The sequence below is a fragment of the Ceratotherium simum genome, chromosome 14 (assembly GCF_057802395.1).
Source record: "Ceratotherium simum simum isolate JZ-2026a chromosome 14, ASM5780239v1, whole genome shotgun sequence".
In the NCBI taxonomy this organism is placed as follows: domain Eukaryota; kingdom Metazoa; phylum Chordata; class Mammalia; order Perissodactyla; family Rhinocerotidae; genus Ceratotherium; species Ceratotherium simum.
This window is the reverse complement of record NC_141913.1, coordinates 9,918,207-9,940,343: the sequence shown is the minus strand read 5'-3', so window position 1 is coordinate 9,940,343 and position 22,137 is coordinate 9,918,207. Positions and strand designations below refer to the sequence as shown.

The 22,137-nt window shown below is 36.7% G+C and overlaps 1 protein-coding gene across 5 annotated transcripts in view; it reads right to left on the bottom strand.

Moving 5' to 3' along the window:
* The window catches only part of ESCO1 (establishment of sister chromatid cohesion N-acetyltransferase 1), a 79,607-nt gene that overhangs the window by 15,953 nt on the left and 41,517 nt on the right, over positions 1-22,137 (bottom strand). For all 5 annotated transcript variants that reach the window (XM_087439007.1, XM_087439011.1, XM_087439012.1 and 2 more), the window contains exons 5-8: positions 19,043-19,157; positions 17,763-17,823; positions 16,180-16,294; positions 12,116-12,247 (exon numbers count right to left, since the gene is read on the bottom strand). In XM_087439007.1, the coding sequence (XP_087295133.1) occupies positions 12,116-12,247; positions 16,180-16,294; positions 17,763-17,823; positions 19,043-19,157 (423 nt within the window). The remainder of the gene's footprint in view (positions 1-12,115; positions 12,248-16,179; positions 16,295-17,762; positions 17,824-19,042; positions 19,158-22,137) is intronic.

The window sequence follows — 22,137 nt, the reverse complement described above, 5'->3', positions numbered from 1 at the left end:
TCAATAACCACATGATCCTCCTGACTTGAGACAATTTAGAGCAGATGAAGTCTGTCTGCTGCTTAAAATTGAGGCAGAGGTGGAGGTACAGGGAAGACTGCAAGCAATTTTAGAGGGATGACCGAATAGCCACAGCTTTTTTGCAGATATAAGCTCTAATGGAGTGCATTTACACTTCTCACCTTTAGCTCTAACATATTACACATATCCCTCTAATAGCAAGCAGTATTTTCTCCAAACCCCAAATTTTCTTAATTTACCTATCCAGCTGTTGAAAAGCTGAAAGCTTTATATTCTTAACAGCAATGAGTCTAAAAAACGGAAGGGATTTCTCCTCTTTCTCCATTAAAAAAAAAAAATAACAACTGAAAACAAAATACATTGGATGGTAGATACAATGAAGTATATACAACTATCAAAATTCATAAACCAGGGGCCAGCCCGGTGGTGTAGCGGTTAAGTTGGCGCACTCCACTTCAGCAGCCCGGGGTTCACTGGTTTGGATCCCGGGCCCAGACCGAAGCACCACTTGTCAACCCATGCTGTGGCAGTTTCCCATATAAAGTAGAGGAAGATGGGCACAGATGTTAGCCCAGGGCCAATCTTCCTCAGCAAAAAGAGCAGGACTGGCATCGGATGTTAGCTCAGGGCTAAGCTTCCCCCCCCACCACACACATACACACACACACACACACACACACACACACACAATTCATCAACCATCATCAACCAAACATTTAAGATCCGTACGTTTGTCTGTAAATTATATGCCAATTTTAAAAGTTCATAATAATCACTTTCATAAAAGGTTGAATGAGAATACCCATGAAAGAATACCCTGAAAACAAAAAAACCAACAACCAGCTTTTAAAAAAAATTATCAACAAATATTGCGAGAAAAAAGAAAGACATAGAGAATCTTTAGATTAAAAGAAACTTGAGACATACCAACCAATGCGGTATACGGACCTTACTTCAAACAGTACAAAAAATTATGAGATATTCAGGGAGCTTTGAACCCTGAGGGGATATTTGAAAGAAAGGAATTAGTTGATTTTTTAAAGGTGTGGTTATATTCTTTACATCATTTTTATGGTAAAAAAAAAAAAATTAAACTTTTCATCTTTTAGAAATATATATTTTAAAATATCTAATAAAATGGTAATGTGATACCTGGGGTTCACTTATTAAAAATAACTGGGAAGGTTGGATGAAAGAAGACTGACCACAAATTGTTAATTGTTGAAGCTGGATGATGAGTACAAAGGGATTCATTAGTGTGTATGTGTGTCAGTTTGTGTGTGTTATATCAAACTCTTTATTTTGGAAAATTCAAATCATTCATTGTCAAAACTGTACCAACAGCCCAAGACTTGCTCAAGTACCATTTATTCAGAAGTGAAAAGTAAATGCCAAACGAATCTAGTCAGCGGAGCAGTTAGACCTGAGGTAGGGAAAAGCAATGAATGCAATGGGGACACAAGGGGCTTTTAAGATGCTAGTAATGTTTGTTACATGGGTGTTCACTTTGTGAAAATACACCATTAAGCTGTGCACTCATTATTTGTGTACTTTTCTTTACGTGTTGTATTTCAATAAAAATTTTACTTAAAAATAATTACTAAAGGAATCTGAAAAATAGACATTCTAGTTCAATAGCAAGTCTAACAGTTGTTACATGTTGGAATAAATATATTTTAAACACTATCTCTTTTTAAAATTTTAAGTCTTCAGAAATGAAAGCAAATTAAAATTAGCTCATTCAAAATTCAGTCACAAGCTCTTTTTTTCTTTTTGTGAGGAAGATCAGCCCTGAGCTAACATCCATGCTAATCCTCCTCTTTTTGCTGAGGAAGACCAGCTCTGAGCTAACATCTATTGCCAATCCTCCTCCTTTTTTTCCCCAAAGCCCCAGTAGATAGTTGTATGTCATAGTTGCACATCCTTCTAGTTGCTGTATGTGGAACGCGGCCTCACCATGGCTGGAGAAGCAGTGCATCAGTGCGCGCCCAGGATCTGAACCCGGGCCACCAGTAGCGGAGCACACGCACTTAACCGCTAAGCCACGGGGCTGGGCCACAAGCTCTTTTTGACAATACCCAAGGCAGAAAGCATAAAAAACTGCAGAAAAATTGCCTAAGAAACAAATTATAGGGGCCGGCCCCGTGGCCTAGCAGTTAAGTGCTTGTGCTCTGCTGCTGGCTGCCCGGGTTCGGGTCCTGGGCGCGCACCAATGCACCGCCTGTCAGGCCATGCTGTGGTGGCGTCCCACATAAAGTGGAGGAAGATGGACACGGATGTTAGCCCAGGGCCAGTCTTCTTCAGCAAAAAGAGTAAGATTGGCATGGATGTTAGCTCAGGGCTGATCTTCCTCACAAAAAAAAAAACAAAAAAGAAACATATTATAGACTCCTCAAATACATATTTTGTTGAAAGAGATTTTAAACGTAAATGTTTACTTACAAATATTTTAAAAGCAAAGACATACACCAAAATATAAATAGAGGTTATCTGAGTGATTTAAATTTTTTTCCTTTTAGCTTATCTGTATTTCCTATTTCTTCTACTTTAATAAAATGGTATAATAAAAATATTAATATACTTAACTACCCCCAAGCAGCTGGTTTTAAACGCATGTTTGGACATTTCTTTGCAAAAATAATCTTGTATTAACAATACCGATAAAGATGTGCTTCTAGTCAGTGTGACCTTTACTGAACCTTCAAATGTTAAAAAAGTCAAATAATTAGATGGAAAAATTCAGTCAATTCAAGAAATATGTGCTGGCCACCTACCATGTGTGCACACCACTGATCTAGGCAGTATAGCCTGGCGGTAAAGAGGACTTTAAAAATCAGAAAGACCTAGATTCAAATCCAGACTCTGCTACTTATTCACTGTGTTGCCTTGGGCCAATTACTTAACCTCTCTAAACCTCAGTTTCCTCACCTATAAAATGGATATAAAAGCAAGTACAACATAAAATTATTGAGAAGCTGAGAAAACACTATAAAATATTAAACACACTGCCTAGCATAATAATATGCACCCAATAAATAACAGCTCCTATTATCATTATGGTAACTAAGCATTTTCTTGTAGGTTTCATAATCTTTGATACCTTCCAGGCCTTACGGGGTCATTCATGATCTGGGCCCCCACCTACCTCCTAAAGCTTCCTCTCTTGAATACATGACACAGTCAGGTCATAATGTAATACTTAAAAAAGTTCCCAACCTCTGCATGTACTGTTCCCCTGGCCCAATATGCGTTTGCTCTATAACCTCCTGGGCACAAGGGACTTCTACTTGTCCTTTCTGACTCTACTCCAGTGTTAACCTCACTTTTCCAATCTTTCTCAGATATCCTTGCTCTATGTTCAGACAATATCCTATATATATTACTACTCTAGTATTTTCTGTATGATTTAAATATGTTTACTTATCTGTCCTTTGCACTGACCTGTGATAAGAAGAAAAGAACTGTACCTTTTTAATAATAATTAAAAAAAAAAAAAAACCTCTGTAGTCCTGGAACATAGTGAGTAGTTAATAAATGAGCTTAGAAAAAATTACCCCATGAGATATTTTTTTTTCATTTTTCACAGATTAAAAAAAAAAATGAAGTGAAAAAAGGTTGGATAACTTGGCTATAGTTTATAACTAGTAAGTGGCTCACTAGAAAACCACATCTTTTGGGGCCGGCCTGGTGGTGCAAGCGGTTAAGTGCGCGCACTCCTCTTCGGCGGCCCGGAGTTTGCAGGTTCAGATCCCGGGCGCACACCAACGCACCGCTTGTCAAGCCATGCGTCTCGTATAAAGTAGAGGAAGATGGGCACGGATGTTAGCTCAGGGCCAATCTTCCTCAGCGAAAAAAAGAGGAGGACTGGCATCGGATGTTAGCTCTGGGCTGATCTTGCTCACACACACAAAAAAACAAAAACCACATCTTTCTAGTTTAAGCTCACATTCTTTTCTGACCTCATGAATCTTAAGAGCTAATAGGAGAAATAAATAGTACTCAAAAGTCTGTAATACAAGGTGCAATCCATATACCTCTACACTTGAAAGGAAGTTTTCCTTGATTCAAACTAAGCTTTTTTTATACTTCAATGTTTCTGAATCCAGAATTAATCTCACAATCAATGTGTATACTTAATGTATTTCTTAATTCTCAAAAAAGTAGTTATCAAATTGAAGCAGGCACCTCCAAGAGAAGGCAAAATAATATAAGCAAAGTGTTACAACGGTTTTAAGAGAAGGAGAGAAAGCCTTTACTGGGATTAAAGAGGAGTTTCACAGAAAGTTGCACAGAAGAGATGGTATTTCCTCTGGGCTTGAAAGGTAGAGATGAAAATGAGAAGGCATTCCTTTTTTTTTTTTTTTTTCTTTCTTTGAGATTTTCTTTTTTTAATTTTTTGTTTATTGCAGTAACATTGGTTTATAACATTGTATAAATTTCAGGTGTACATCATTATACTTCTATTTCTGCATAGATTACATCATGTTCACCACCCAAATACTAATTACAACCCATCACCACACACATGTGCCGAATTATCCCTTTCACCCTCCTCCCTCCCCGCTTCCTCTCTGGTAACCACCAATCCAATCTCTGTCTCTATGCGTTTGTTTATTGTTGTTATTATCTACACTTAATGAAGGAAATCATACGGTATTTGACCCTGATAGTAGAATGCTATGAACTAAAAACCAGAGGCAAAAAATTATAAGCCATGCACAAGACAGTGACTGGATCAATTTTGCTTAGAGAGAAGAGAATTTACAAACAAATTATGAGAAATACATTTAGAAGGGCAGACAAGAACCATAATACAGAAGGCCACGAATGCCTGGGGAAATAGGGAGAAATCAAGGAAGGTTTAAGACAAGCAAATTTCATGACTATAGTTGAACCTAATGAAGATGAATTTGGCAGCTGTATTTAGGCCAGATGTACAACGGCAAAAGAACGGTATCATAACATGGGTTTTAATTTCCAATTATAAATAATAATATTCTCAAATAGATCAAGTGTCACCCAAAACTTTTATACTGTTAAAAATTCGAAAGAGCACTCTTTTAGGTTCCTGAACCCAATTCCAACATGTGTGGGGAGGGGGAGGGGGTTTCCCACACAACACCAAGCAATTGTTGGACACCAGCAGGGTGTCTGAGAATTCAACTCAATTCTAACACTATCTACCCGGCGATAGTGCTGGATTCCACAGGTTAAGGGTTCAGTCCTATATGGCTGCCCTCCACTTCAGACAGCAATCCCAAGCCCAGGCTGTTACCTGTACTTCTGACTGACTGGCTATAAATCAGAGGCTCCCATATCCTCCTCCTCAGGTTTGATTAACTTGCTAGAGCAGCTAACAGAACTCAGAGAAACCTTTTACTTACTAGTTACCAATTTATTATAAAAGGATACTCAGGAACAGAAAGATGGAGGCGCTGCATAGGACAAGGTATGAGGAAAGGGCTCGGGGCTTCCACGCCCTCTCCAGGTGCACCAGGCACACCACTCTCCCCGTATCTCCACATGTTCACCAATCTAGAAGCTCTCCGAACCCTGTCCTTTTGGGTTTTTAAGGAGGCTTCATTCCATAGCTTGATTAAATCATTGGCCATACGTGATTGACCTCAGTCTCCAGCGCCTCTTCCCTCTCCCCTCCCTGGGGTCAGAGGGTGGGTAGTGAAAGTTCCAACTCTCTAATCACATGGTTGGCTCCACTGGCAACCAGCCCCCATCCCAAGGTGAGTTCAAAAGACCTCATTAACATAACAAAAGACACCTTTGTCGCTCTCACCACTTCGGAAATTCCAAGGGTTTTAGAAGCTGTGAGCCAGGAAACATGGAGGAAGATCAACTATATATGAGAACTCTAAATGACCAAACATATATTTTCCTTATAAATCACAATATCGCAAGCACTAAAGATTATCTGAGAGGACTTGAGTTTAAAAGTGAATGGGGCCAATTTATTTCTATGTGCTAATTATATTGTACACACAATACATTTTGTTGAAATTCAAATAAAGGAGTAAAAACCTAGTCTATTACTCAAGGACCCTAGAGTCAACTCCATTACTCACTTACTAGCTCTACGTCTTTAGGCAAAATACATAACCTGTTTTGTGCCTGTATCCTCATTTATAAATTAATTGTAACCGCTTCATGATTTGCTAAAAGAATTAAGGAGTTTAATATAGGTAAAATGCTTACTTAGATCAGCCCCTGGTACACAGGAAGCCCTTAATGTCATTTATTATTATTATTATTTCTCCTAGATGTAAAATTAATAAATTAATTTGTATCAATTTACTTACTCTGAAAAAAATTCCTCTGGAAATTTAAAAACTATGAAAATATCATCTATGTTGATTCATGTTCAATCAACAAGGCATGAATGATATAATCAATCAGTCTATTTAAGTATAATGAAGCACAATGCTATCCAAAATTAACCTTCAAATCTGTTATCACTGGAGTATTTCCAGATTATAGCTTTCCATTTGAATGATTTAACCACTAAAAATAAACCAGTGTTAAATTAATTTTTCACAGTCTGAAAAAAAGTATTCAGAAAATCAAAAGTCCCATGGCACAGTGTTTTTTTTACTCATTACATAAGTGAATCAGGAATTAAAGAATATATACAGGAATTTAAGTTTTATTTTAGGAAAATCTGGCTCAATTCTAAAGGTGCTTTATGGACTTTTCATTTTTCAGGTATGCTATGATACCAAGATCTCCTTCAGTATACTTTTCTGGTTCTCTGCAATATTTAAACTGAATGAACAGAAGCTAGAACCTCTAAAAACTTTTAATTCCTCTAGTAAAACTATCTGTTTGAGTAAATCTTGTATCCTAAGACCAATTCTCCTTGATCCAGGAAGATGAAGCTACAGGGATCTGGAGTTTTAGACTAACTAGGCCATCGAGGGCTACAGTGACACATAACTATATAGACCATAAGCTCCAAAAAGACCAAGACATCATTTGACACACCACTGTATCCCAAGCTTATAGCACAGTAAATTCAGTATCCAATAAATAAATATTTTTGAAAGGCTGGAGTGTGCTTGAAGGACTAAAGCCTCTATTTATGAAACCAAAAACTTAACCTCTCTGTGCCTTAGTTTTGCAACCCATAAAAGAGGAATGAAAACTACTCCACTGGGTTAAAATGAATTAAATAAGTTAATATTTAGGGAACACTTACAATACTTACTTACAGCTGATAGAAACTGGAAAGTAGAGAGGGGAAGAATGCAAGCATAGAGGAGTCTAATGTTGTTTATAAACATTAAAAATTAAAGGCAACCAACAGAACTAAACATAAAAATATAACTAATGAAAACAGAGGAAAAAAGAAGATTTTGCACAGACACATTTATATATAGCTTGAGATATATATATAAGCTCTACAGACATAGCTTGATTTATTTAGTTATGTCGGAAACACTGAAACAGACAAAAGTGTTTAACCACTGGAGAATGGGACTGGAAAATAGGGTAGGGTAAAAGAGGCTTAACTTTTCATGTTATACCTTACAAAACTGGTTCAATTTTCATTTCCAGGTACATACACTGTTTTTATAAATTTTTTAAAAAGATGAGTTCAAAAATAAAAAACTTGAAGGTCACCCTTTAATTCACCTAAATTAAAATCTTTTCAAGGAAAAGAATGTGAAAAGAAAATTTTCTCCACAACAGAAGTTTGAAGAACAAGCCTTAAAAGAACATGTTAAAAGAGAAGTATTTAAATGCTCTTTCTTACAGGTAATACAATGATAATAGATAATAAAATTTTTTCAATAATGCCTTCTCATAATTAAAGACCATATGATACAGAAATGGAATTTTAAAAATTACTTTGGAAGGAACTCGATTTAGAGAGCAACATCTATTTTTCAACAGGTATTTTCCATTCATCAAACATCCTGACATGTATTTTTTTAAATGATAGAGTTTTCACTACTCCCTAAAAAAATCTGAATCCTAAGAAATAGGTTTTAATGAGAGGTGGTTTGTTTGTTAGCCCTGAGCTAACGTCTGTTGCCAATCTTCCTCTTTTTTTTTGCTTGAGGAAGATTAGCCCTGAGCTAACATCTATGCCAATCTTCCTCTACTTAAATGTGGGTCACTGCCACAGCATGGCTGATGAGTGGTGTTAGGTCCTCACCTGGGATCCGAACCCCCCAAACCCGGGCTGCTGAAGCAGAGTGCGCTGAACTTAACTGCTAGGCCACTGGGCCGGCCCCTCGTGAGAGGTGTTTAATATGTTCTGAATAGTAGAACATTTTCACAGGTAAAATGGTAGAATCTGAAAATTATTTGGAGCTTAATAGCTTCTGATTAAGAAAAACAACAATCTAAAACAAAGAGAAGTGATGAAATCTGATCTTTTATTAAAGTAACCCAATTTATCATTCAGGAAAAAAGTCTAGAGCTCAGTTTGTGCTATCAGACATTTTAATATATGGCAGTAACTTTCTTAAATGACATCCACGTAATCAACTTCCCAGATTATCCAATGCTCACTTTTCCCTGGGTAACAGAAACTGATGCTGGAGCACACTGACTGACTCACAACCAGTAAACTACTTAGGTATTCCACAACTGAGTGACATGATTACCAAGAATCATTTGTTTGTTCCTAAACTTGTTTATGCCAATTTATTATTTTAATTATAAAATGCAATCAAATATCTAAACTGACAAAATGAGAGTACAAAGATAGTTGTTTTAATGAAAACTAGGTAGAACACTCTGGAAAAAAGGAAAATAAGCCAAGTCTCTTTTAAAAACCAGAAATGTAACAAGAATGATTCTGTACCCAGATTCTCGGATTGCTTTGCAATGTCTAAGTTCTTCTCGGATTGCTTTGCAATGTCTAAGTTCTTGCTCTATTTTGGTTTTTTTTTTTAAGTACATCATAGAAGATGGCTATGGGTGTGATTTATGAGAAAAAAACAAAGCTAAACTAATTAGGGGATCCATACTCAAAGAAAGAGCCTCCTCACATCAATTACATTTATACACTTCAAATTACAATCAAATGTTTAAACTTTGTAATGACCATATAGAAGACATTGTCCTTTGCCTATCCCATAGCCATTCTTTCCCATTCTTTGTTTGCCTCATTTTGTTTGGGGTGGTAATATATGTGTTCCCAACAATGAATTATAAGTAGTCTAAGCCAGTGTTTCTCAACAGGGCTGTTACTGACATTTTACGCTAGACATTCTACCTTCTTTGGAACTGTCACATGCACTGCAAAAAGTTTAGCACCCCTAACCCCTGCCCACTAAATGTCAACAATATTCTCCACATATTTCCAGATGCTCCCTAACAGAAGTTATATAACAAACATCCCATTCTCCTACCTTCAGAACCACCAGCACAAAGTAATCATCATTATCTTATTTCTTTTTGCCAGATTGTTGCTTTCCTGGCTCCCCTGTAGCTAAAGGAGGCTACCAGGCCCAGTTCCGGTGAATGAGACAAAGGGAACTTTGCAAGAGCTTCTGAAAAAATGCTGTCCTTCATGGATAAAAAGAAAAAGCCACTTGGAGGACCCTTTCTGAAAGCGTACCCATCCCAATCAACATTCCTGCTTTAAATCTGAACATGGTAAATCTGAACATGGTATCTAGACCACAGCAGTCTACTTTAAGGACCATGAAGGTATAACTGTGAAGTCAAAAAGTCAACACACGAAGGAGAGAAGATCACTGAATGAGAAATAGCCAGCATTCATCACAACATTGCTGAACTGCTGGATGGAACAACCTTAAGACTACATACCTCCAGACCCCTTGTTAAGAAAATACATATTCTTATGATTTAAGCCACTGTTAATTGGGTATTCTGATATTAAGGGTCTTTACTTGAATCAACTTTTTTGATTAACTGACCCAATTCTCCCAATTCTGTCAGTTAAGAGAACTTCTATAATTACAACACCAAAATCTATTATTATAGGGGCCAGCCCCGTGGCGTATCGGTTAAGTGCGTGTGCTCCGCTGCTGGCAGCCCGGGGTTCAGACCCCGGGCGCGCACCGACACACTGCTTGTCAGGCCATGCTGTGGTGGTATCCCACATATAAAACAGAAGAAGATGGGCACAGACGTTTGCTCAGGGCACTCTTTCTTAGCAAAAAGAGGAGGATTGGCAGCTGATGTTAGCTCAGGGTTAATCTTCCCCACCAAAAAAAAAAAAAAAAAATTAGATTTTTTGTCCAGAACTTAAAAGTACTTAATGCAAACCACAATAGGTGCCCAATAAATATTTAATGTCACAACCCAAAATCCAGAGCTGTGATCACAGCAAAACATCTTTAATATAGGTCTGTTTTTATCCTTTCTCCATACACTAAAAAAGAATACTACATGGTTTTGAAGGAGTTTCTACCTTAAACTCTATATGTATACCTACGTTTGAAAACAGCAAAAGATGAGAATATTGACCTTGACGTTAGCAAAGGATGGCCAACTGCTAAACTCAATTCCTTCTCTTGAGCTTATTTCAAAGATAAATAAAATAACCCATAGCTCTGTCCCATCAAGGGGGTGAGGGTAGGGGCTGGGGCAGGAATCAGTCTTCTCTAAGTTGCTACATTGCTTTAAAGTTTTGCAAGAGTCAGAATCTGTTTAGAAGGTGATATCTCCACCTTGTTCCATAAACCAATTTCCCTTGGTACTGTGGAAGAGCAGAGTACATATTTCCTGATTGTTACTATTTCTCTCAGAAATTAAGAACTTCCCTTAAGACGAAGAATTAAGCCTTTTAAATCTAATCTTAAAATTTTAGAAACTGATCACAAAAATAAATTAATGCAAACTGAGCACAACTCATTTAAACTAACTTCTACCAGATTCATGCATGTAAAATAAACTGAAATATTTCCATCCAAAAAGCATTCCATAATTTAGCTACCTGATAGAACTATTTTTCTTTTCAACTTGTAAGGATATTAATATAGTCAAATTGGAAAAGTACAAATTTCAAAGGATAAATCCATTTGTAGCTACAGATATTCTATGTCCACACATCTTATATCTTATTCAGTTAAGTGGCAGGAGGTGGTGTGCGTGAAAAAGGCAGATGAAATAAGGAATATAAAGGATCATCACAGTAGGGAACCAAAAAAAGAAAACCCCATCTATCTTGGGGAGAAGTAACTAGATAAATGAATCAATGAATATGACTCCTTCAACCAAAGTTAAAGATACCAATTTAACCGAAGCCAGTAAAGATCTTTAAATAAGCCAACATCTTGTGCCTATATAAAAGCCTATATGAAACGAATTGGTGATCTCAGTTCAGATATCCTGGAGGTCTTATTAATGTGAGTGTACAGTACTGAAGGTAACATGTATAGAATAAAAATAGATTCCATTTCAGATATGGGTAAACAGTAATTACATTAAATTACTATTTTTCACAAGATATCTGAAATGGCTCAAAATTATTTAAAATTTTGCTATTTCTAGAAACAAATATTATATATATATACTCATTGTGTCTCAAATGCACATACATTAAAATATATATACTAAAACATATTTACTTTGCGGGATTTTTTTTTTATTAGTACACTACAAATTCTGAGGTCTTAACCTTCAAGAATCTTTCCTTTTTAATTTTATAAAGAAAAACTCTCACCAAAACAAAGAGAAGGTAAAAGAAATTCCAAAACCATCTATTTGGTATAATATATGTATCACTATCAATTCACAAATAAAAAGTTGTGCCAAACTATATGAATATTAAACAGCCTTATCAACAATTAATAATTATTAAAATCAAAGCAAATTTTAAAAACACTCAAGTTGAAAAGCATTACTTCTTACAAGAGATACAATAACTACTTTAAAAATATAACAAGTAAAAAAATCCCACAAGATAAACCAGTCAGAATAAATTAGCTGGTTTTTATGTTTGGCTTTGTTTTAAAATAAGCGAGTATATATACTACAAGGGCTTCGTATATATTCGTTTTCTAAAAACAAAAATTTTTCAATGACAAATTTGGCAATTCATCTCTTAAAGATCCTGACCTAAGTATCCAACTGCATTTTAGAAGCCATGAATTCCACTTACCACATACTTTACAGCACTTATAAACTGGTTGTGGAAGAGGAGATGCTGTGTTTCATCTTCTGGATTCGAAGCTGTGTAAAGCATGCCACAAACATTACAGGAAACTGCTCCAAATCTTTTCTGTCCTGCATCCTATTTATAAAAAACAAACAAAAGTTTTTTTTTTCCTCAAAAGAATAATTCCAGAACATCAGCCTCTAAAGCTATAATGTGAACATAAAGTGAGAAGGGTTTAATCTATAAGTAACATTCAGTGTTGATTACAAAAACCAAGAAGTTAATCATTGAAATCTGTGTGTAACTTTATTAAGCACTGTTTCCATTTTAGTAATCTGATCACTTGCTCCACAGCATTTAATAACTGAGGAACTGAGAGGAACTGAGAAATATCTTTAACACTACAATCTTAGTCCTAAAGCCCCAAATAGCAAATACTCTATAAATAAAAACTAATATATATTTTATATCTGCAATATTTATACTTCTAAAGTTTAGAGGAAATAGTGTTTCATATATTTTTTTTAATGCCCTAAAAGTCTATTTTCTTTAATGGTTTTGTTCTAGTATATAGATATTAAAAATATTTTGATGTCACCAGAAACCCTTGAGAAAAGGTAAAATTAATTTTCTATTATCTTTATATCAAATAAGTACGAAAGACTGATTATAATCACCTATACTCCAGTAATTCATACTTGTGCTACAGAATAGTAATTGTTTACAAAATGTTTTCTATTCTTGTCCTTATTCAACAAGAAAATTACAGCAATACTATCTAACTTTAAGAAAATAAAGGGGGGGGGGCAGCTTGGTGGCACAGCAGTTAAGTGTGCACGCTCCGCTTCGGCAGCCCGGGGTTCACAGGTTTGGATCCTGGGTGCGCACCGAAGCACTGCTTGTCAAGCCATGCTGTGGCGAGGTCCCATATAAAGTAGAGGAAGATGGGCATGGCTGTTAGCCCAGGGCCAATCTTCCTCAGCAAAAAGAGGGAGATTGGCATTGGATGTTAGCTCAGGGCTGATCTTCCTCACAAAAACAAACAAAAAAGAGACAAACAAACGAAAAAGAAAAGTAAAGAAAATAAACTAGGGCCAGCCCAGTGGCATAGTGGTTAAGTTCACACGCTCTGCTTCAGCAGCCCAGGGTTCGAAGGTTCAGATCCCAAGCATGGACCTACTCACCACTCATCAAGCCATGCTGTGGTGGCATCCCATATACAAGATAGAGGAAGATGGGCACAGATGCTAGCTCAGGGCTAATCTTGCTCAGCAAAAAGAGCAAGATTGGCTGGGGCTGGCCCAGTGGCACAAGCGGTTAAGTGTGCGCCTCTGCTGTGGCGGCCCGGGGTTCACGGGTTCAGATCCCGGGCGTGCACCAACGTACTGCTTGTCAAGCCATGCTGTGGCGGCGTCCCATATAAAGTAGAGGAAGATAGGCAAGGATGTTAGCTCAGGGCCAATCTTCCTCACCATAATAATAATAATAATAAACTAAAAAAGCACAATTTCTTTACTCTTTCTGCTCTAAAACTGTGCAATTTCAACTAATTACTGAAAAAAACAGGATCTAAGATAATATCTCTAGTGCCTTAGAACTAGGGTTAAATATAGCAAAGAGAAATCAAATGGTAAATAAAAGATTATGTATAAAACTAAAGGGAAGTTCATTCTAAAGGTTTCAAACTGTTGACAAAATGTTAACCTGAAATTTATTTCAGGTAGTTTAAAAAAATTTGTAATTGTGGTAAGATATACATAACATAATATTTACCATCTTAACCATTTTTAAGTGTATGGTTCAGTAGTGTTAAGTACATTCACACTGTTGTGCAACTAATCTCCAGAATTCTTTTCATTTTGCAAAACTGAAACTATATACTCATTAAAGAAAAGTTCCCCATTCCCCCCTTCATCCCCAGCTCCTGGAAACCACCATTCTACTTTCTGTCTCTATGAATTTGACTAGTCTAGGTATCTCATATAAGTGGAATCATATAATATTTGTCTTTTTGTGACTGGCTTATTTCACTTAGTATAATGTCCTCAAGGCTCAACCATGTTGCAGCATGTGTCAGAATTTCCTTTCTTTTTAAGGTTGAATAATATTCCATTGTATATATACCCACATCTTGTTTATCCATTCATCTGGTGATGGACACTCTGGGTGCTTCCACCTTTTGGCTACTGTGAATAATGAACATAGGTGTACAAACATCTCTTCAAGAAGGCAGTTTTCATAGTAATGAGTAAACATTTCTGCCTCAGTTTCCTCACTGGTAAATGGGAAATAATAGTAGTACCTATCTCATACTTTTTCTATAAGGCTCAACTTAGTTAGTGGACTACATGGAACAATGCATTCAAAAAGTATTAGCTACTATCATGATCATTAACATCATCATCATTATCAACTCTTGACCAGCACTATCCAATAGAAATACGATCCACAAATGTAATTTAAATTTTCTAGTAGCCATGTTAAAGAATGCACAAGCAAACAGGTAAAATTAACTTTAATAATGTATTTAACAAAACATATCCCAAATACTATAATTTCAACATGTATTAAATATAAAAAAACTAGTGAGATACTTTACATTCTTTGTACTAGTCTTGAAAATGCAGTATATATATTTACACTTATAGCATCCTCAATTATGACAAGCTACATTTCAAGTGCTCAACAGCCACATGTGACTAACATATTGGATAGTGCAGCTCTAGATTCTATTTGTCAAATCCTATTTCACTATCGTACTGATTTGACAACAAAAACATTATTAAATTTGATGAAACAACTTTTCCTCTCACTAATCCTTCTGAAATTATCTAGATAATTCTTACAAAGTTATTCTCCCATATTAAAGTTAGAATTGATCATCCAGTCCCCAAAAATCCTACTGCTTATGTCAACTGGAACTATATTAAACGTCCCTATTATTTTGGGTCCCTTCATTTTTTTATACTGTGCTCATTCAAATTAGATTTCTAATCAATCAAAATGTCTCCCTCTCTTTGAAACCAGGGGCCAACTTGCTTCAACTACTCAGTTAGTTGTCTGTTTGCAAAAGTAGTTAGATAATGCATTACTAAAACCCACTGTATAGGTAACATCTCCCTGGCGCCTGGGTCACCATGGTAACGGATGTTTGAGTTGTTTATCATGAACTAGGATTTGACACCCTGTCCAGTTCAGGCCAGTTCAAGACTACCAACCTACCAACTGTGTCTGTGCCGGTGTCCAACTGGTGAACTCCAGAGGTCAGAGAGCCAAAAACTCCACCCTCAAATCGTGTTAACATCACCATTTTGAGAACATGCGTCCTATGAAGAGCCATGAAGCTTGACTATGCTTGTGCAGATCACCAGTTACCTCTCTTCTCCTTACCTCCAATCATCTATCCCCACACTTCAGACCACAGTGGCCCCCCTACTCCATAAATATCCCTTGTCCCCATTTTGGGGGAAGCAGATATGAGATTTCTTCTTCCATCTCCTCACCTGGCTGCCTTGTGAATAAATCTTTTCTCTGATGCAAACTCGTTGCCTCAATGATTGGCTTTTCAAGCAACAGGGAAAATGTACCTGGTTCCGTAACCTCTTTCCCAATTTGCCACCAAATTACAGAGTACTTATGTCCTATTTCAAATTAACTGTTGGTTTATCTTCCTGGAAAATGTAGTTTTAAAATGATAACATATACTAAAATATAGATATTTAAAATCATTTTATGTATTAAGCTCTATGTTACATTAATATTTAAACCAACCACTAAAAGAAAGTAGTGATTAAATGGCATATTTAAGAAAGTAACAAATGTGAAATAAATTATCAGTCAAGTAAAACTAGAAGAATGGAAATTTGAATTTTTATTATTTATTACAGGATGGATTCATCACTTTGGGGGGGGCGGATTTGTAACAATAACAGGATTATTTCTATAATATATTTATGGTAACCAAAAAGGGCTCTTTGGAAAAAAGGAATGAATTTATTCTTTAACAACGTGCATAAAGAAGACGCTTATAACAACACTTCACCAAAAAGGTCAAGTTGTATACTTACTATGATCAACTGTTTTTCATCAGCTTTCTCTGCTTCTTTTAGTTTCAAGTCCTTCGGAATTGTTATCTCCAAACGGGAATTACACTTAGGCCAAGAATGATTAGGTGGTGTCTCCCTTTAAAAAAAAAAAAAATTAAATGTTATAGAACCATATCACTTCAAATCACTGAAACGAAAAAAAGTAACTTATTTTCTAGACAACACTGACAAATTTCAACTCCAAGGGGGGAAAAAATAATCTTTTAAAAATCTAAGGCGGGGGCGGGGGCCGGCCCGGTGGCGTAGTGGTTAAGTGCGCACGCTCCGCTGCTGGCAGCCCGGGTTCGGATCCCAGGCGCACACCAATGCACCGCTTGTCAGGCCATGCTGTGGCAGCGTCCCATATAAAGTGGAGGAAGATGGGCACGGATATTAGCCCAGGGCCAGTCTTCCTCAGCAAAAAGAAGAGGATTGGCAGATGTTAGCTCAGGGCTGATCTTCCTCACAAAAAAGAAAAAAAAGTGAGTGTTCAATAAATTAAAAAAAAAAAAAAATCCAAAGGGGGAACCCAAGAAAACTAATTTTCAACAAATCAACAAGAAACTGCAGCACCTACTATAGTTTAAACAAGTTTTAAGCTTTAGCATCTGAGTCATGACAGTTTGTCCTAAATTCTGTTTTTGGTAATCAGTAAAGCAAAATAAGTCAGATTTAATTTAATTCGGACACTAAAGACAGAAGAAAAAGCTTTTAATCTACTGAAAACACTTTTCCTGAAAACACTTTTGGTAATACCCAGTATTTTGAGGGGTTTGGGGAAAAGAGCATTCTCAAACACTGTTGCTGGGAGTATAAAAAGACCAACCACTTTGGAGGGAAATTTGGCAATGTAGGTTAAGTCCTATAGTTATGAATTTATCCTAGATATAGTCACACAGATGAGCAAAGACACACATGTTTATTGCAGGACTTTCTTTTTGGTAGAAATAAACTAGAAACAACCAACATATCTATAAAGTGGAGAACTGTTCAGTAAACAAGGGAATATTCACACAATGAACTCTAACGTAGAATTTAAAAGCATGAGTAAAGGAGGTAGAAAAGATGCCCATAATACACTAAGTAACAAAACAGCTAGGGGGCTGGCCCAGTGGCACAGGGGTTAAGTGTGCGAGTTCCACTTTGGTGGCCTGGGGTTTGCCAGTTCAGATCCCGGGCACGCACGGACGCACCACTTGTCAAGCCATGCTGTGGTGACATCCCATATAAAGTAGAGGAAGATGGGCACAGATGTTAGCCCAGGGCCAATCTTCCTCAGCAAAAAAGAGGAGGACTGGCATCAGATGTTAACTCAGGGCTGATCTTCCTCACAAAAAAAAAAAAAAAACAACAACAACAACAAAAAAAAAAACAAAAGCTATAAAACAGTATGTATGGCAGAGAAAAAAGTATAATGAAAAGAGAATTTGTATCACTGTCTCTCCACATGAAAAACTGAGGATTACGAGCACAACTTTTTAGGGAAAAATCCCCCAAACTCAAAACTTACAGGTATAAAATCCTTAAGTTCTCATACTTACACTTAAATTAAACTAATACCTTACCTGTTATCACTGGTCTTAGATGTTTGGTTATTGAGTATACTATGCTGCTTGGGAGCTGAACCTGTAATTTAATCAATAAGATGGGTTACGTACTAAGCTTTGTACTAGATCTCCACCTAATGGTCGAAAATCATTACACAGAAAGAAAAAACTGAACGCACTAAACGATTGTTTTTCGTGTGTGTGTGAGGAAGATTCGCCCTGAGTTAACATCTGTGCCAATCTTCCTCTACTTTGTATGCGGGCCACCGCCATAGCATGGCTGATGAGTGGTGTAGGTCCACAACCAGGATCCAAACCCGCAAACCCGGGCCACCGAAGCAGAGCGTGCAAACTTAACCACTACACCACCAGGCTGGCCCCCTAAATGCTTTATTTTTAATAAAGACCAATTGATAAAATTAGAGCCCCCTTCCTAAATATTACTCTTCAGAGTAGATTAACAGTTTGCCTCTAGTTTCACCAATAATAACTAGCATTAACAATAAAGGAAATTGTTTAAATGCCTGCATAATTATACAATCTCTAAATGGAAACAAATGAAAACATTTCTTTGCTTAAAAAAAAAAACTGTAGTCTCTGGGGTTTTAATCACATTAATAATCAAATAATGCAATAATCAATTCATTTTATTTTCTAATAAATAAAGGCAGTTCTCATATTCATATTATACTTCCCCTTCCCCTACTAAGAGAAAAGATTAAATGATATGCAATGAAAGCAATTATCTGACTTCAATATTGTGCTCCAAGTATACCTATCCTTTAGCAGAGAGGAAAGTAGGAATTAGGAATTTCTTTTCTAGATCTCCTGGTGCTTCACCTGATATAGGTGAGCAAATCTCTATTCAACAGTTCAAATAATACATTGTCAAAAATTTTTCACAAGCTTACAAAAATTTTGTGTGGTATAAGTGGACAAATTGCAGCACTTATTAAATCCTTGAGTCAAAGACAAAATTACTACGATGGAGTGGCAAAGCATAAATAGTCATTTACACTTGAGAAATAAGCTGCTACCACTAATGTCAGCAATTCATTAAGTAACACTTCTACAGAACTTTTGGTAGGAAGTCAAAGAATCATACTTAATTGCTTTAAACAAGCCAACCAATAGAAGCAATTCTCCCTCAAAGAATGATGATAATCACACATTTGAAAAACACAAGCAATGGTTAAGAAGGATTTAACAAGCTTATATGGTAGTCAGTAAATTTTCCTGTCATACTGACAAAAATACCTCTGAACACTGAAATCCAAATAATATTTTCAAAGTATTACCTGGAAACTTATTCTCTCCTGTATCAATTTTTGCTTGACTGAGCAGAGTTGAAACAGTAGTGATATTTTCCACCGGATTGTTTTCAAGCTTGGGTTCCAAACATAGGCTGGAATTCTGAAGACGTTAAATTCAAAATTTTAATATTTGTTTTTATATCAACCTTTATGTCTTATCCCAATACACTTTCAGTGAATTTTAGCATTATCTCCCCACAAGCTGCCCTCTCAGCACCAACTCCTATTATTTCCCTTTATGGTAGATTGGAAAATTTGCCTCTCCACAGATATATTCCATATTTGCTTGGCTCTATAATTTTTATGAGTTTCATCTATCTAAACCTGCACTATCCAATAGAGTAGCCACTGACACATCTGACTATCGAGCACTTAAAATGTGGTTAGTATAAATGATTTGAGATGTGTTATAAAGGTCTATCACATGCCTGATTTTGATGTGTTGGCACAAAAAAAAAAAGTAAAATATCTCAATTTTAAAAATTGATTACGGGGCCGGCCCCGTGGCTTAGCGGTTAAGTGCGCGTGCTCCGCTGCTGGCGGCCCGGGTTCGGATCCCGGGCGCGCACCGAAGCACGGCTTCTCCGGCCATGCTGAAGCCGCGTCCCACATACAGCAACTAGAAGGATGTGCAACTATGACATACAACTATCTGCTGGGGCTTTGGGGGAAAATAAATAAAAATTATAAAAAAAAAAAAAAGAAAAAGAAAAATTAAAAACTGATATGTTACATTAATCTCCATTAATAGGAAAGAAGTTAGTTACTGGTTTAAAAAATAAATTATAAAATAATGGAGCTTTAAAATTCATGAAGTCTGAATAATTTAAATTCAGTCCAGAGAATTCACAGAAGGCCTATCAGATGCTTAGCCTTATCAAATATCATCATTTCTCAGTACTGCTGAGACCAACACCATAATTAAAAGAGCAAAATTACAGACAGCCACAGAAAGTTTTTCAAATGATGTAAAGTTTGTTTTTACATTCTCCTACCTCTCCAAGTATAAATCTAGCTAGACTCTGAAGCCAGCCAATCTTAGTTTAAATCCTGACTCCATCACTTAAATGTCACACAGGTAAGTTACTTAATCTCTAAGCCTCACTCTCCTCACCTGTAATATATGGATAATAACAGAACTCATAGTGTAGAATGTGGTGACATATGAAGCTCTCCTTTGTCTAACAAAGAGGCAGTGTTCATTTAAACAAAAGCTATTATGATGGTTGAACTAAGCTACCTCACTTCTTAGTGTTTACGGGATGAAGAGAAATCTCTAAACGACTACTACAATGTAAATTCCTTAAAGGCAGGAAACATTATCTTCTATAGCTTTAGCACAGTGTCTTGGATGCAGCAGGCACTCAAATGTCTTGAACTGACATGGTCACCATCACATTTCCTGATCACTCAGTGATAGTGATCACACTGCTGATATAGATGAAAAGGCTGGAAACAACCTAAAAGTGCTTTAACAGAGGTAAACATAAATAAATTGTGGTATATTCCTTTACAGCTTTTAAAATACCCATGTACTGGGGCCGGCCCGGTAGCATAATGGTTAAGTTCGTGCCCTCCGCTTTGGCGGCCCGGAGTTCACAGGTTCGGATCCCAGGCACGGACCTACACACCACTCATCAAACCATGCTGTAGCAGGCATCCCACATATAAAGTAGAGGAAAATGGACACAGATGTTAGCCCAGGGCCAATCTTCCTCAGCAAAAATAGAAGGATTGGTAACAGATATTAGCTCAGGGCTAATTTCTCTCACCAAAAAAAAAAAATACCCATGTATCAATAAGTATGAAATGTAGACTACAAAAAACAAAACAAAAATATATACACACACAAACTATGTTAGCGTTTATGTAAACATTTAAAACACAAACAGTGCTAAGTACTCTATGGATATATATACACACAAACACATACAGTGAAATCATAAAAATATAAACAGAAAAGATCCACACAAACTTCAGGAGCACATGTAATTCTGGGGAGAGAGGTGAATGGAAAGAAGAGGGAGGTACAGTCTTTATCTCTGTAATATACTTGTCTTATTTTAAAAGACCAGAATTCAATAAAATGTTGATTTTTGTCAAATTCGGGTGATAGACATGAATGTAATGCTGGTCTCGGTAGTATTCTGAATGTTTAAAATATTCAAGAATTTTCAAAGATCAATAAATTTTTTGTTTTTTCCTGAGGAAGATTCACCCTGTGCTAACATCTGTGCCAATCTTCCTTTACTTTGTACGTGGGTTGCTGCCACAGCATGGCTACCAACGAGTGGTGTAGGTCCACACCTGGGAACCAAACTCAGGCTGCCAAAGTAAAGTGCGGCCACAGGGCCGGCCCAATAAAATTTCTAACACAAGTTTCATAGAACTGTTCCCGTGATGTTCCTCAAGACAGACGGACTGCATGAATCCAAAGCACATTTAAGTAAAAGCATTACAGAAGGTCAAAACAATGTGGTCTAAGTAAGCATCTCTATTCTAGTACAGTTTAGTCCAAAGGAATGGATTACATTTCTTACTCTTCAATATATTCTCCATAAACTGTCTTTTGAGTTTTGACAAGTATTTATGCAGCAAAGAGTTAGAAGACACTTTGCAGCTACACCTGGAGTGTAGCTATCAATTTGCTGACAAAGACACACCCTGAGTAGAAAGCCATCCCATCTCTGCAAGCAGCCACACTTACTACTCATACTACCACTCACTACTTACTTCTAATTACTACCCCTATTTGAATTATTATCTTCTAATTGATGCTTTCATTCCCGTTCGAACAGAAAATAAAATCTAACAGTACCATATGGTGTCTGCTCCCTTTAAGTTCACTTTGATTTTTAGTCCATGAGCATAGACGATGATGATCTATTTTCGTGGCCTTTGGAAATAAGGCCCAGACTCCTCCCTCACTCATATTTGCTCCCAGACCAAAATGCCTCTAAAGAGAACTTTAAATCACTCCCAAAACTTCAGGGTAACGACTTGTTTCTCTACTCATGATGATTTTTTTCTCAAATGATCTTCTAATCTTCAGAGTATGTTGCTATAGAAAGAATGATGGC